This window comes from Macaca thibetana, chromosome 1 (assembly GCF_024542745.1).
Source record: "Macaca thibetana thibetana isolate TM-01 chromosome 1, ASM2454274v1, whole genome shotgun sequence".
In the NCBI taxonomy this organism is placed as follows: domain Eukaryota; kingdom Metazoa; phylum Chordata; class Mammalia; order Primates; family Cercopithecidae; genus Macaca; species Macaca thibetana.
In genome coordinates this window covers 110890137-110907772 of record NC_065578.1, presented here as the reverse complement: position 1 = coordinate 110907772, position 17636 = coordinate 110890137, and the positions used below count along the sequence as shown (strand labels likewise).

The window sequence follows — 17636 nt, the reverse complement described above, 5'->3', positions numbered from 1 at the left end:
TAAACATTTGGTTCCCCAGTCATACTAGTCACATTTAACATCTTTAATAACCCCATTGGGCCAGTGGTCTCCTTCCGAATGGCACAGGTTTAGACTTCAGTTTCTCTGACCTCCCATCGGCAGTAGGTGCCTTCCATATGTTACTACAGTAATCAGGGCTTAACCCTCTCGCAGTACCAGTTACACTGTGATATAGCTGTCTGCTTACTTGTCTCTGTTCTTCATCAGACTCAGCTTCTTGACAGTAATGCCTTTGTCTTATTCATCTCTGTATCGTCAGCACCCAACAATTCTGGCCTAAAATAATTGCTTGGTTTGTTTGAATGAGGTTGAATGCCTGAAAAACAACAATCTTCTATGGGCCCATGAGGCATTACAAAATCAGGTCCCTCACTTGCTCACTCTGACCTCATCTTCTACCACACTCCCCTTTGTTCATTCTGCTCCAGCCGCACTGGCCTCCTTCCCATTCTGTGAATAACCTAAGTATGAGGGAAGCTTAGGGCCTTTGCACTATGTTCTTTGTGCCTGGAAAACCCTTCCCTTGAGGGCCAATTGGCTTTGCTTCTTCCTGTATTGCATTTAGGTGTCGTATTAAACCTGCCTTCCCTGAACAACTTCTTTCTAACATAGACCCCATTCCACCAGTTAATTTCCTAAGTTTATTTTTTATTATAATGTCCATCACCATTTGGCATGCTATTTATTTAGTTAGTCTGTCCCAACTGTAATGCAAGTTTCATGATACCAAGCATGGGGTGCTTTTTCTGGGGTGATCAGTGATGCATTCACCCAAGTAAATTTTTTTTTTTTAAACAGTTGGGGTCTCGCAGGCTGAGCGCGGTGGCTCATGCCTATAATCCCAGCACTTTGGGAGGCCGAGGCGGGTGGATCACAAGGTCAGGAGACTGAGACTATCCTGGCTGACATGGTGAAACCCCGTCTCTACTAAAAATACAAAAAATTAGCCAGGCGTGGTGGCGGGCGCCTGTGGTCCCAGCTACTCAGGAGGCTGAGGCAGGAGAATGGCATGAACCTGGGAGGTGGAAGTTGCAGTGAGCTGAGATCACGCCACTGCACTCTAGCCTGGGCGACCAAGTGAGACTCCATCTCAAAAAAAAAAAAAAAAAAAGAGTTGGGGTCTCACTCTGTTGCCCAGGCTGGAGTGCAGTGGTGGTGCGATCATGGCTGACTGCATCTTCAATCTCTGGGGCTTAGGTGATCCTCCTACCTCAGCCTCCCAAGTAGTTAGGTATATAGGCATGAGCCACCACGCTAGGCCTACAATCCCAACTTAGAATAGTTCTGGCACCTAACAGGTGCTTGATAAATATTTATTGACTGCAGGAATGTTAAGACTATCACAGGGAAGGTTAGGGAATGGGAAAAGGCAATGAGATACTCAGAAGTAGAGTTCCAGGAATTTCAATGTTTCTCCCATTTCAAGTTTCACAGCATCCAAATGGCTTGGAAAGCCACACAATGACCAGCTTTTCATTGATTTATGTGTAAAACTTGAGGCAGGAGTAAAAGGATAGTCATGAGTTTTAGGAGCTTGAGGCTTTATGAGTATGTCCCATTCTTTGCCCCCAAAACCAGGGAATTCCTGGTTCTCTAATGGCAGAAGGGTTGGATGGGTGGCATGTGGCTGTTGGAAGCTTCTGTGGCAGTTGGTAGAGACCACCAGTTGGACCAATGGAAGGGACTCTAGTAGCACCCACTGAGCAGAAGGAGGCCAGGTGGGAAAGCTCCTGGGAAGAGCAGCCGGACTGGACACTGGGCTGCTCGACTCCTGAGTCACAGTGAGTCATGGCAGAAAATAGAGTTGCTGGGAGGCAGAGATTGGGGCCTGAGTCTGCATGCTGACCACTTTGGAACATATATTCATGATATGGGGCAAGCTACTTCATCAATACATTGTCCTAGCTTGTAAAATAAAGATGATTTGTATTTCACAGGGTTGTGAAGATGATGTGACGTAGTATATGTGAAAATGCTCTGTGAACTGGAAAGTGTTTGACAAATACAAGTTATTAGGTCTGGAGGCATTTTCCCATGAATTCTCTTGTCTACCCACCCTACATCTTCGATCATTGAATTTATTGTATATAACTCAGGGCTCTTGTAAACTTTTATTTTGTTATAAAACTCAGGCTCGTTTCTCCTGAATGTCCCTCAAGGTTCAGAAAAACAAATCTCAGTCTGGCCTTGGAGAACTTAAGGAGCCACATCCTGACATTTCAAGGAATACTGTTTTCCAATGATTTCATATGCGAATGTGTTGTCTCCCCAGACAGACAGTAAGCTGCCTGTTGTTAAAGCACAGACTTCAGTACCTGCTTTGTTTGTTTATTTATTATTTATTTATTTTTGAGACAGGATCTCACTCTTTTGCCCTGGTTATAGTACAGTGGTGCTAATCACGGCTCACTGTGGCCTCCCTCCTGCGCTAAGTCAATCCTCCTGCCTCAGCCACCTGGCACTAGAGGCACATGCCACTGCGCCCAGCCTCAGTATTGGGTTTAAGGTTTAACTTTGCTTGCTTACTAGCCGTGTAGGACTTTGAGTACGTTGCTTACTCTCTTTAAGCCTTAGTTTTCTCATCCACAATATTGACATTATAATAATTTATAAGGGGCTGTTGTGAAAATTACAAAAGATAATCTATCTAAAGTTCTTAATCCAGTACCTGGTACATAGTAAAAGACTAATCAATCTGTCTTCTTGGCAATAGCTACCAGCACAAGGCTAAGCATCTACTAGTATTGGGCTTTTCTAAAATACTTGATTGACTGAGAACTAAAAGTAAACCAAAGAAAGCAGAGCAATTAAAAGCTAATCTTGGTTTTAGTCTTCCAGCCTATCAAGAGGAACTGAAAGGTGTATGGCCTCCTGATCCAGGCAGAGAAGTAAACAGCAATATAGAGGCAATTTATTTTCTTGGATTGACAATGGATAAATTTCATTTGAAGCATGGCAGTGGGTTTAGGTAGAGGGAGGGAATATTGGCAATTTTAGTCCTGAAATGTTGATGGGATGTTTATGGGACACAAGTATGGGGCAGCATGACACAAATTTTCTAGGACATTTTCCACTTTCAAATCATCTGTCACATTTTCAGACCACACATTTTGATTTTTGTTCAGAAAATTTGATGGACACAAATGCAGGTGTACATGACCAATAATGATTAACATTTTATTTCTATGGCTATTTGTTTAATTTAACCACACAGACAACAGTTTAAAAACTCTTACTGAACTCTACCAACAGGTTCTAGGAGTCAAAGACAAGGTATAATTCTTGACCTCCTATTATAGTTGAGGAAACAGACACATAACTGTATTGAAATGCTGAAGTGCTGTTTTAAGGGTTATGTACAAAATGATATGGATACGGAAGATAGGGGAAGATGTGGTGGGGTCAGAACAAATTTCACAGAGGAAATGGCAGATCTGAAGAATAGCTAAGATTTGTCCATGTTGCCCACAAGAAAAGACCATCTCATAGAAAAGATATGGCACAAGCGAAGACCTGGAGACACATATGATGTTATTGAATCACAGGGTGGGGTGACTGTGGCAGTTGAGAAAAAAGATTGAAAAGTTAATTTGGGTTCAGAGTGTGGAGGGTTTGAATTCTATCCTAAGCAGAAATTTAAACTAGGGATGATGTGGTGTCAGTAGGGAGGGTAAATGCAGTAGGGAGAGGCCAGGGGCAAGAAGGGGACGGGAGGAGTGTTGAAAAAGTCCAGGCCAAAAATGATTGGCCCTGAATTAGGACTATAGCCATGGGAATGGAGGAAGGGGATTAAATTCAGACAGACTTCTGACAGAATGGACCCAACGCAGGACCCTCTTTGAATTATACGTATACACACATACACGCAAATACACACACATATGAGAGAAAGACTCCATTAAGAGACACTTCCACAAATGAGAAGGAAAAATTACAAAAAATTCTATAGTAGTGAGCAGTAGGAGAGAAGAGTAATGGCCTATGATTGAATAAAACTCTGTGACCTTCTGCTCTGTGTTTGACCTGACCATGTGGCCTTGATGTGGAGTCTATGACCTCTGTATCTCAGTTTGTATTTCCTCCTCCCTTCCTCCCTCCTTCCCCCAGCACACACACAATCTGCTTCTCTGTCACATATTAATAATAGCTGCCAGCTGGTCACCAGATCCTCCATCTAAAATTAACAATTGGTGCTGGGCAAGGTGGCTTACGCCTGTAATCCCAGCACTGAGAGGCTGAGGCGAGCGGATCAATTGAGCCCAGGAGTTTGAGACCAGCCTGGGAAACATGGCAAAACCCCGTCTCTACAAAAAATACAAAAATTAGCCAGGCGTGGTGGTGTGTACTTGTACTCCCAGCCACTTGGAAGGCTGAGGTGGGAGGATCACTTAAGCCTGGGAGGTTGAGGAAGCAGTAAGCCATGATCATGCCACTGCACTCCAGCCTGGGTGACAGAGGGAGACCCTGTCTCAAAAACAAACAAACAAACAAACAAACAAACAAAATTGTGTAGGTAGGAGCTTTGAAGATGGAAAGTCCTATTATTTTCTTCCTCAGGGTATAGTCCTCTTTCAAGTCAGCCTTGTTCACTGGACACCAGGCAAAATTCAGCCTAGTACAGAATGGGCTTTCAGAGGATGACAGCACTCTTTCACCTGACTTCTGGACCAGCCAGAGATCTGGTGCGGTTGTTACAGGAGGAAGAGCTAATTGGGCTACAGGTCCTGAGGCAGGAGGGAAAGTCCTGGCAAGGGCTTGGGAGGACGGAGGGAAGTTGATGGAATACATTTTTCTTGGTCTCTAAGACAATCAAGAGGCATTTACCAGGCAGGAGAATGGCGTGAACCCCGAAGGCGGAGCTTACAGTGAGCCGAGATCGCGCCACTGCACTCCAGCCTAGGTGACAGGGCGAGACTCCGTCTAAAAAAAAAAAAAAAGAAGTATTTACCCAGCCAGGTGCTGTGGTGCGTGCCTGTAATCTCAGCACTTTTGGAGGCTGCCGCTGGAGTATTACGTGAAACCAGGCGTTCAAAACCAGCTCTGGCAACAAAGTGGGTCCCTGTCTCTCCAAAATATAGAAAAGAAATTAGCCGGAAGTGGTGAGGCATGCTTCTAGTCCCAGTTACACGGGAGGCTGAGGCGGGAAGAGTGCTTGAGCTCAGGAGTTTGAAGCTGCAGTGAGTTATGATCGTGCCATGGCACTCCAGCCTTGGTGACAGAAGACCCTGTCTCTAATTAATAAATAAAATATTTAAAAAGTATTTATTGGATATTGTGTGCCTGCTACCAAGGTCTTCTTTCAATCTGTTCCACACAGTCTCTTCATTTACCCAACAAATATTTATTAAGAACTTAGTGAACATCAGCCCCTGCCTTAGGCCTTAGGAATACAGAAACAAGAAATGAGACCAGGACCATCTACCTCTGCCCTCACTCTCCGTTCTTGATTTTAGTCAAAAGGCTGAGAACAATTGACCTCACTCTGTTAGTTCAGCTCTGAAGATGGTAAGACGAGGTTGGGCTTGTGTGTGGGTGGGGGAGTCTTCCCTTGTGATCTCATGTGTTTGGATAAGTATGCTAAGAGAATGCTAGACAATTTTGTCAGCGTCGCCAACTGAATTGTAATCTCTGAGTTTCCAATGCTCAATCTATTAACTAACACATAAGCAATGCTCTGTAAAAGAATGTTGAATGAAAAAAATTGCCTACTCTGAGCAGCAATTTTTAACTCAGTGTTTGATGTGTCAAGAACCTTTGATCTTAGCCGGGCGCGGTGGCTCAAGCCTGTAATCCCAGCACTTTGGGAGGCCGAGACGGGCGGATCACGAGGTCAGGAGATCGAGACCATCCTGGCTAACACGGTGAAACCCCGTCTCTACTAAAAATACAAAAAACTAGCTGGGCGAGGTGGCGGGCGCCTCCCAGCTACTCAGGAGGCTGAGGCAGGAGAATGGCGCAAACCCGGGAGGCGGAGCTTGCAGTGAGCTGAGATCTGGCCACTGCACTCCAGCCCGGGCTACAGAGCAAGACTCCGTCTCAAAAAAAAAAAAAAAAGAAAAAAAAAAAAAAAAGAAAAAAAAAAAAGAACCTTTGATCTTGAAGTGTGGGACAGGAAAACTGATAAGTGCTAAATTCTACTGTGAAAATTCCACTGTTCAGAGTTGCAGAAATACAAGGCATACATGAGAGTAGACTTAGTAATTCATGCTACATCGTTGATTTCACAGTAACAGGTGACCCAACACTCAGTCTCTCCCAGCATTAAGATTTGAAGCCACCTCATAGCTAGACTCATGTTATGGCTTTTAGCCAATTAAAGGAAGGAAAGTTTTAAATTAAGCTGTCATTTTATTTCCCCAAGACTAGGAAGGCAGTAATAGCAAAAGGAACGTGGATGTTTTAAATATTAGTAATAATAATTTTATATTTGTATAATGCTTATACTTTTCCAAAATATAGTTTGTGTCACTGGATACCATTTGATTATATCATGATAGATAGGATAGAAATTATGGTCTCCTTTCCAGATAAGAAAAAGGAGGCAAAGTGAGAAAAAATGATTTACCAAAAGACACACAGCTGGGTACTGGAAAAATTGGACTGCAACTCCAATCTCTTGATGACCAGGACTTCCATATTTGGTTTTGGAGGCACTAAGTTTCATAAGGAAAATGATTTTGTTTAAGTCACTGCTGAATCGTAAATGCCTAATAGTAGGTGTTCAGTAAACATTAGTTTAATGTGTGAATAAATTGCTTCCTTCCTTCTAATTCTTTGAGTCTGTTTTAATTGCTTTATTCCTAATTTCTTATGTTAGTTGATTATCTCATTAATTTTTGCGTTTTTTTCTTGCTAATATAGGCAATTAAGACTGTGCATTTCCTTCTAAATACTAGTTTAGTTGTATCCCACGAGTTTTGATATGTATTTTCGTTATTATTATTTATCACTTAGTTCTAAATATTTTCAAATTCTAAAGTTTAAATATATGTTTTTTAAAAATTATCTTTTAAAACTGGATGTATATTGTAATTTAATTGCATTATGTTCAGAGAACTTGGTCTCTGTGAAACTGATTATTTTTAATATGCTAGAATATAATTTATGACCTCATATATGCTTGATTTTTGTAAAAGTATACTTTTCACTTGTTACTATGTTTTATATATAATCAGTTGCATCAAACTTATGGTGTTCTTTAAATAATCCCCTGTAGATGTTTTAAGCAGCGATTATATCAGTTACTGAAAGAGGTATACTAGAATCTGTCACAATGGTGGTATATGTGTCAATTTTTTAATAATTCTGTCATTTTTTACTTTATATAGTTTAAATTTCATTAGGTACATAAAAGTTTAGAAGTTTATATCTTCTTGAGAAATAAAAACATTGATGGTTATGTAGTAACCTATTTATTTTAGCAATATTTCTGTCTGATAGTCATGTAATATAACTATAAAGCTTTCTTTCAGTTACTACATTGCCATTCTTTAAGTTTCAACGTTTCTTTGTCTCTTTGTTCTGAGTGTTTGCCTTGTAAATAGCAAATGTGGATTTTAAAAAGTCCTTTTTAAAAATTATTTCCCACCAGGTGCTTTGGCTCATGCCTGTAGTCCCAGCACTTTGGGAGGCTGAGGCAGGCGGATTGCTTGAGCCCAGGAGTTCAAGATCAGCCTGGGCAATGCGGCCAAACCCTGTCTTAAAAAAAAAAAAAAAAAGAGAAAAGAAAAATTAGCTGGGAGTGGTGGCATGTGCCTGTAGTCCTAGCTACTCAGGGAACTGAGGTGAGAGGATCACTTGAGCCTGGGACGTGGAGGCTGCTGTGAGCCAAGATTGTGCCACTGCACTCCAGCCTGGGCAACGGAGTGAGACCCTGTCTCAAAATAAAAAGAAAAAAAAATTCCATATTGACTTTTTTAACCCAAAGAGTTTGGTCTGTTTATTGTAATTGCTGTTATATTTAGATTAACTTCTATTATCTAAATGTGCACTTTCTATTTCTTCTGCTTTTGCTGTTTGTTTATTCCCACTCCTTTCTCTCTTTCTTTTGCATTCAGATTTTATGCCTTTATTCAACTTTCCCCCTGTAATAGATGTTCTATTCTTATAATAGTTACCCTAGAAATCTTAACATGCATAATTTTCTTAATACAGGCTAAAGCTATTTGATACATTTCTCCCGTCTTCTAACAATTCAAGGAAGCTTAGAGTGCTGTTACTCAGATTAATCTCCCCCAATTTTTATGCTGTCACTGTTCACATTTCTTTTTGTTTTACTTCTTATCCCATAAATTAGCTATTTTACTTTTTGTTTTATATAATCAATTGTTTTTAGATTTCTGTCTATGCCTATATATTTGTCAGGGTATTTGCTTAGTATCCTTTCTAGCATCTCAAACCTTTTTTCTGACATCATTCTACTTCTCAGAATGTATTCATTAGAAGTTCATTTGGGTCTATTAGTAAAGTTCCAATTTGTAATTATCCAAAATTTTCTTTATTTTCCTCCTTATTTTTGTAAGTTTTTTTTTTTTTTTTTTTTTTTTTTTTTTAAGACGAAGTCTCACTCTGTCGCCCAGGCTGGAGTGCGGTGGTGCGATCTCGGCTCACCACAACCTCCTCTTCCCGGGTTCCAGCGATCCTTCTGCTTCAGCCTCCCGAGTAACTGGGACTACAGGCACGTGCCACTATGCCCGGCTAATTGTTTTTGTATTTTTGGTAGAGACGGGGTTTCACCATGTCAGCCAGGATGGTCTTGATCTCCTGACCTTGTGATCCGCCCGTCTTGGCCTCCCAAAGTTCTGGGATTACAGGCGTGAGCCACTGCCCCTGGCCTTCTGTAAGATTTTTAAAATATATACATTTTTAGGTAAACTTATTTTTAATTTCAGTCTTTTGAAGAAATGATGTTTTTCCATCTGCCTTCCACTGCAGTGTTGAAAAATCAGTTGTCAGTATAAATATCATCCCTCTGCAGGTAGTACCTTTCTAACTAGTCTTAACATTTCTCTTTATAGATCTGTGGTTTTACAAAGACATTTTACAAAGTGTCTAGATACGTATTTCTTTTATGAGGGATTCATTGTGATTCCTTAAGTTGAATATTTGCATCTTTTATCAGTTCTGGAAAATTCTCAACTATTATTTTTCCCCAAGTTTTGAAAAAACTGTGGTTTTATATATATACACACACACACAATGTACATACAATGTAAAATGTATAATTTTAACTATTTCTAAGTGTACAGTTCAGTGACATTAAGCACATTCACATTGTTGTGCAATCATTACTACCATTCATCCTCAGAACTTTTCAAAAAGCTTCCCAAACTGAAGCTTTATACCTATTAAACACTAGCTCCCTCCCTCAAGCCCATGGCAACTCATTATACTTTAGGTCCCAATTCAACTGGTACCTCATATAAATGGAATCATACAATATTCATCTTGTTGTGACTGACTTATTTCACTTAGCATAATGTCCTCAAGTTTCATCCATGTTGCAGCTTGTGTTGGAATTTCCTTTCTTTTTAAGGCTGGATGATATTTTATTGTATGTAAACGCTACATTTTGTGTATCCATTCATCCATCTATACACACTTGGGTTGCCTCCACCCTATGGCAACTGTGAGTAATGCTGCTATAAACATGGGTGTACAATTATCTGCTCAAGTCCCCACTTTCAGTTCTTCTGGGGAGTCATATCATAATTTTATTTTTAATTTTTTGAGAAACTGCCATACTATTTTACAGAGCACTTGTACCATTTTACATTGACATCAGCAGTGCACAATAATTTCAATTTCTCTATATCCTCACCAATACTTTTTATCTGTGTGTGTGTTTTTTTGGTAATAGCCATACTTATGAGTGTAAAGTGGTATCTCATTGTGGGTTTTATTTGCATTTCCCTAATAATTACTGATGTTGACGATCTTTTCACGTACTTATTGACCATTCGTATATCTCTTTGGAGAAATGTTTACTGAAGTAATTTGCCCCTTTTAAAAATCAAGGGTATTTTGTTGTTGTCATTGTTGAGTTGCAGGAGTTTCTTGTGCATTTTATGTATTAATTCCTTATCACATACATGATTTACAAATATTTTCTCCCATTCTGTGGGTTTCCTTTTCAATCCATCAATAGTGTCCTTTGATGCACAAATGTTTTAAATTTTGATGTAGTTCAATTTATTGAATTTTTTCTTTTGTTGCCTTTGCTTCTGATGTCATATCCAAGAAATCCTTGCCAAATCCAATGCCATGAAGCTTTTCCTCTTATGTTTTCTTCGAAGAGGTTTATAGTTTTAATTCTTATGTTTAGGTCTTTGACCCATTTTGAGTTATTTTTTGTATATGGTATAAGGTAAGCATCCGACTTTATTTTTTTGTTATTATCCAGTTTTCCCAACACCATTTGTTGAAAAGATAATAATCTCTTTGAATATTACCTTTTTAATCACTCTTTTGGGAAGCTGAATAGATACATACATAACTCTCACTTCATTCTCCGTGTTTCTTAATCTTTTGTAGTTTCCATTTCATTATTTCTCTAAGCTGAATTCTGTAAAATTTCTTCAGCTATTCTTCAATTTACTAATTCTTCTGGGTGAGTCTACTATTTAGCCCATCTACAGAGTTTTTAATTTAATTATTACATTAATTTTTATTCTGGATCTGTTTAGTTATTTTTCAAATATGTCTGGTAATTTTTTTTTTTTTTTTAACAAAGTCTCATGCTGTCACCCAGGCTGGAGTGCAGTGGCACAATCTTGGCTCACTGCAACCTCAGCCTCCTGGGTTCAAGCAATTCTTGTGCCTCTGTCTCCTGAATAGCTGAGACTACAGGAATGCACCACCCTGCTCAGCTAGTTTTTGTATTTTTAGTATAGACAGGGTCTGGTCATGTTGGCCAGGCTGGTCTCAAACTCCTGGCCTCAACTGATCCTCCTGCCTCGGCCTCCCAAAGTGTTAGAATTACAGGTGTGAGTCACTGTGCCCTGCCTGTCTGATCATTTTTGATAGCCTCTTTTTCTTTTCTCCTATTTCCAATTAATTATCTTACTTTTAAATGTGTTATACATACTTAAAAAGTATTCTGTAGCATTAATAACTACATTTAAATTCTCGGGGCCGGGTGCGGTGGCTCACGCCGGTAATCCCAGCACTTTGGGAAGCTGAGGCGGGCGGATCACGAGGTCAAGAGATTGAGACCATCCTGACTAACACAGTGAAACGCCGTCTCTACTAAAAAATACACAAAAAATTAGGCGGGCGTGGTGGCGGGCGCCTGTAGTCCCAGCGACTCAGCAGGCCGAGGCAGGAAAATGGCATGAACCCGGGAGGTGGAGCTTGCAGTGAGTGGAGATCGCGCCACTGCACTCCAGGGTGGGTGACAGAGGGAGACTCCGTCTCAAAAAAAAAAAAAAAAAAAAAAAAAAGTCTCAGTAGTTCATTTTTTCCTTACATGGTGTTTCTGCTGTTTCTTACTCAGGGAATTTTGTTTCCTTGTGTATTTTGTGATTTTTGTAAATTGTGAGCTAACATTCTTTGCAACTTTTTTAGATTCTTAGATTCCTGAGTGGAGAGAATTTGTATTTGCTTTTGCCAGAGGCTTGGGGTCTACTAACCCGGATCACTTTGAAGAAACATGAAAGAAATGTGAATTCAGGCTGTAATCTTATTTGAAGTCTCACATGTGGTTAAAAATTCTCAAGAGAAGACTTTTCGACCTTGTACCACGTGCCATTATTTTTTCACCATATTCCTTTGAGGGGTATATGTGTGTCTTTTTAAATTATTCACTGAGCATGTGATCCTTTGCAATCCTGGATACATGTTTGGGTTTCTAATCTTACTTTTGAATTTGTGTAGACCTGAGACTTATTGTTCTGTAGCCAAGTGGCCACCGAAACAAATGCTCTGGATTACTGTGGACCAGCAAAAGTTCTAGAACAGCTACCAGCTTTAGCATTCACCCTCCTCTTTAGATTTGTGCCATGCCACCTTTGACCTTTGAATATTTCCTATATTTTCTTGTCAAAAAAAAGATGTTTTTAATTTCTTTATCTGGTAGTTTTGAGAGGTTTTTAAGAAAGGTTTTTCAGATTCCTCTGTAATACTATATACCTCCACAGGTTCTTACAGTTCTAAACTCTGGGATGTTTCTAACTTGATCTATGTTCTTATGTGTGTTAATTCAATTTTCACAAGAAGTCTATGAGATAGGTATTATCATTATAATTATTTCCATTTTAAAGATGGAGAAACTGAGGCATAGGGAAGTTAAATAATAAGCCCAAGGCCACATAGCTATTAAGTGGTGGGGATCTAAATCTGGGAATTCTGGCTTTAGTGCATATGCACGTAACCATTCCAATCAGTCACATTCCATTTCTGCTTTGTGCCTGCACTCCTTCTTGCTTACAATCAGAATGGGGAAGCAATGCATACCCATATGGAACCACTAGAAAATAACACAATATATATTGAAACTCTTTGTATAGGTTCTTAAGTTCTACAGATGTTTGCAGAAAGAGTGATCAATGAGGAAGTTTCTTGACAGTTTTGGACTTGATATAAGTGTTAAGAGATGGATTTGAGTTGACTAAATAGGAAAAAAGAGGAAAGGAAAGGAATTGCAACAAAAGGGGGTGGAGTGGAATTTGAGCCTAATGTCAGAGGTAGAAAGGAATATCACAGTATATGTGTGAAAATACTGGTCTATGAAGCAGAAAGTCTTCTTCAAGAAGAAATAGATATTCAGCTGAGTAGGTAGGAAGGAGCCTGAAAGCCAGATAAAGAAATTTAGATGTATTCAGTAGAATTTAGGTTTAAGGAAGATGCCTTTGTAACAGCATACTGGATAGAAGTTGTCAAAAACTGAAACACCTGAGATTTTACTCTGCATGTAAGCTAAAAAGTTATCCTGTTGCATGGATGATGGTGGAAGACCTGAGACTCCTGAGTCAGAGACAAAGGGCTCTATTACTCATAGCATAGTGGCAGCATGAATGCCAGTTTCATACCCATTCCCTGTGCTCCTCGAATTCCACAGAGGTGATGCAGAATGAATGCTGTATATGTCATGAGTTTTTGCCAGAGCTGAGGGATCCTAAGCCTGGAAACGCAAATCTTCTATAATGGAATGTATGCATACCTGCCTGGCCTTTACCTTGGAGAAAGACTTTTTTATTATACTACACAATAAACAAACCTGTTCACTGCTCTAGAGGAAGACAGTCCAAAAATAAGGCCCTCTGTGTCTCTGCTTACAAGATGGGAAGAAACATGAGAAATTCATGAGAAATTGTTTCCCAACAGAAGTCACCTGAGAAATAGCAATCTGAACATGAAGTGTTCGGGATATTTCATGTAAGCTCCACAAAAGTAGAGATCTTACCTGTTGTTAGTCTCGCTCATTGTAATAGTCCTAGAGATGAGTGTATAATCTAAATAAATTTAGCTTTAATAAATGTTTGCTGGATGCATTTAGTGCCTAACAATTTTTGAGTGATCACTATATGCAGGCCTAGTACTAATCACTTGACAAGTGTTAATTCATTTAATCGTCGTAGCAATACTTTTATTATCTCATTTTACAGATGGTAAAACTGAGGCATAAAAAGTTTTAATTGACTTGCTTCAGGTCATACATATAGGAAATGGTAGAGGTGGTATTCAAACTCCAACGTATGATTGCAGAACTGGTGGTTTTAAATAGTATAATAAATTGCCTCTCAAGGCCTGCCTGGTGGTGGTAGTGATTAAGAAAAACAGATAAAGGTGACTTTTAAAGGAATAACTGGCTGGCTTTGGTGATTTTCTGGATAGAGTGGATAAAAAAATGGTGAGTTGTGGTCTCTATGAAGATGGTAGAGTAAGGTACTCCAAAAATGAACTCCACCATAAAAGCAACTAAAAATTTCCCCAAAATGATCAGAATATACTTTTTCAGAACCCTGGAAATTAACCAAATACTGTGGCAACTCAGGGAACATGTATTCAGGAAAAATAGCTGAGTCCTTCATAGGAGAGACAGATTTGTGACATTATAACTTGCCCTCGTTCTATCTCTAGCTCCCCAGCTCAGTGGCAGATAGCCACTTGAAGATAACAGCTTGCATTTTAGCACCAGTACCAGAAGAAGGAGAATGAATGTCGTCATTTGGAAATATTTGTCCTTGGTTGATTGTCTGGTGACTCCCTAAGAGATGGGCTCAAAAGTCACGTTTTATCTTGTTTCAGAGCTTGCCCAGCCCTAAGTCACTATCTGGAGTCATTTGTTGAAAACACAGGTAAATGTTTTAGCCTTTGCTACTGAGACAATGGATAATAGTTGGGGCAAACAATAGATTAACCAAATATCTTGGGAGAAAATCCTAAATGAGATGCTTTGGCAAATAAGGACTTTGAAAAGCTCTTACATTTCTGGGAATTTAGAAGGCCATGTGCATGCTGAGAACTGTTCACATGCTCAAGAAAGACCAGAGAAAGTCCCAATTTCTCCCCTCTGGTTTACCTGAGCAAACAGTAAGTGAAGGCCAAGGCCAAGTTGTAAACTGCTCGGCTGAGTGCTGACGGCATGCCACAATAAAGATGCAGAATCCCTCTGTAAAGACTGGGAGATTTTTTTTGCTCCAGGTGTTTGAGGAAATCTTTGTCCAATCATTAACTGACCACTAAATTAACAGAACAGAGACTTCAGTGGCTGCACATGACGAAGAATACAGACTTTATATAATTAGTTTGGAAAAGTCACTAAACAAACTTGCTACAGTAAGCAGCAACAACAAACCCTATGGATGGATTAGACCTCAATTTCTAGACTTGCCAAATTATTCAAAATGTCCAGTTGTCCATTAAAAATTAGGAAACATGCACGGTGTATTAGTCCATTTTCGCAGTGCTATAAATACACTACCCAAGAATGGGTAATTTATAAAGGAAAGAGGTTTAATTGACCCACAGTTCCACATGGCTGGGGAGGCCTCAGGAAACTTATAATAGTTTTATTATAAATGATGCCTCTATTTGCCTCACCAAATAGAGAATATCAATAATGAGGTAGAAATTAAGAAAAGAAGTCACATAAAAATTCTAGAGTTGAAAAGTATAATATTTAAATTAAAAATTCACTAGAGAGGGCTCAATAACAGAACTGAGGTTGCAGAAGAAAGAATCAGCTACTTGAAGATAAATCATTGAGATTATCCTATTTGAGGAACGGAAAGAAAAGAGGAAAATGAACAAGGCCTAAGAAATCCATGGGACATCATTAAGCAAAGTGAGATATGCATAATGAGAGTTCCAGAAGAAAGGAGACAGAGAGAAAGGGGCAGAAAGAATATTTAAAAAAATAATGTCCAAAAATTCCCCAAATTTGATAAAAAATATTAGTCTACCACTCCGAGGAGCACAACAAACTCCAAGTAGGACAAATTCAAGCAGATCCACAACCAGGCACATCATAATCAAACTCTCAAAAGCTCAACATGGAAAGCAACAAGGAACAATACATCATGTACAGGGATTTTTAATAAAATTAACAGCTGACTTCTCATCAGAAACCATAGAGGCCAGAAGGCAGTGGCAAAACATACTAAAATTCTATATTTCGCAAAAATATCCAGAAATTGAGACATTCTCAGATAAATAAAAACTGAGTTTATTGCTAGCAAACTTGCTCTACAAGAAATGCTAAAGACAGTTCTTTATGCTAAAGTAAGAGTAACTAGAGTAACTCAAATCCACAAGTTGAAATAAAGAATAGGCTGGGCACAGCGGCTCACACTTGTAATCCCAGTACTTTGGGAGGCCGAGGTGGGTGGATCACTTGAGGTCAGGAGTTCAAGACTAGCCTGGCCAACATGGTGAAATGCTGTCTCTACTAAAAATACAAAACTTAACCAGGCGTGGTGGCATGCACCTGTAATCCAAGCTACTTGGTAGGCTGAGGCAGGAGAATCACTTGAACCCAGGAGGTGGAGACGGCAGTGAGCCGAGATCGCATGACTGCACTTCAGCCTGGGCAACAGAGTAAGACTCCATCTCAACAAAACAAAACAAAAACAAAACAAAAACCACAAAACAGAACAAAACCGAAAAACCACTGCCACTGGTAATGATGACTACATAGATAAATATAAAAGATGTTATTAACGTATTTTTGTTTGTAACTCCCTTTTTTAAAATCTGATTTAAAAGACAGCTACATAAAGAAATAATTATAAATTTATGTTGATGGAAAAACAATGTATTAAGAAGTAATTTGTCACGCCTGTAATCCCAGCACTTTGGGAGGGCGGGTGGATCACGAGGTCAGGAGATCGAGACTATCGTGGCTAACACGGTGAAACCCCGTCTCTACTAAAAATGCAAAATATTATCCGGGCGTGGCGGTGGGCGTCTGTAGTCCCAGCTATTTGGGAGGCTGAGGCAAGAGAATGGCGTGAACCCAGGAGGCGGAGCTTGCAGTGAGCCGAGATCACGCCACTGCACTCCAGTCTGGGAGACTGAGCCAGACTCCGTCTCAAAAAAAAAAAAAAAAAAAAAAAAGAATTTGTGACAGTAATAGCATAAAGCAAGAAACTGAACTATATAGGAGCAAAATTGTGTATAATATTAAAAGTAAGTTGGTATTAATCCGAATTACATTGTTATAAATTAAGATGTTAATTATAATTCCCAGGGAAATCGCCAAGAAAATAACTCAAAAGTGTGTAGTAAAAGAAATGATAAAGGAATTAAAGTGGCACCCTAGAAAAGTGTCTATTCAACACAGAAGAAAGGAGTAATGGAGGAACTGAGGTGCAAAAAAGATGTAAGACATATACGTAATACGTAGCAAAATGCCACAAGTAAGCCCTTTCTTTTCAGTAATTACATTAAATGTTAATGAATTAACTCTCAAAGGCACAGGTTAGAAGAATGAATTTTAAAAAAACATGATCCAACTATACGCTGTTTGTAAAAGTCTCCCTTTAGATTTAAAGGTACAAACAGGTTGAAAGTAAAAGAATGAGAAAAGATAAGTATTTCCTGCAAACAGTAGCAAAAAGAGAGTTGAAGTGGCTATCCTAAAACCAGACAAATGTATCAACTTTAAGACAAAAATTGTCATGAGAGACAAAGAAAGACATTTTATAATGATGAAAGAGTCAATCCACTATGAAGATACAATAATGATACACATGTATACATCTAACAATAGATACCCAAATACATGAAACAAAAAACTGGCAGAATTGAAGGGAGAAATAGACATTCTACAATAATATTTGAAGACTTAAGTACTACACTTTCAATAATGTATAGAACAAATGGAAGATCATCAAGGAAGTCTTCTCAGATAAATAAAAACTGGGTTTATTGCTAGCAAACTTGCTATACAAGAAATGCTAAAGAGAGTTCTTTATGCTAAAGTAAGAGTAACTAGAGTAACTCAAATCCACAAGTAGAAATAAAGAATAGGCCAGGCACAGTGGCCTATTGACAACACTATAAACCCACTAGACCTAACAGACATCTAAAAAGCAATCCACATAACAAGACCAAAATAGCATTCTCCTCAAATGCACATGGGACATTCTCCAGGTTAAACTGTAAGATAGGCC

General features: G+C 39.1%; 1 protein-coding gene across 1 annotated transcript in view; it reads left to right on the top strand.

Moving 5' to 3' along the window:
- Positions 1 to 1644: 1644 nt before the first annotated feature.
- The window catches only part of LOC126929886 (adenosine receptor A3), an 80036-nt gene continuing 64044 nt past the window's right edge, over positions 1645 to 17636 (top strand). The window contains exon 1 of the mRNA XM_050746558.1: positions 1645 to 1802. Coding sequence (XP_050602515.1) covers positions 1696 to 1802 — 107 coding nt within the window. The 5' untranslated portion in view covers positions 1645 to 1695. The remainder of the gene's footprint in view (positions 1803 to 17636) is intronic.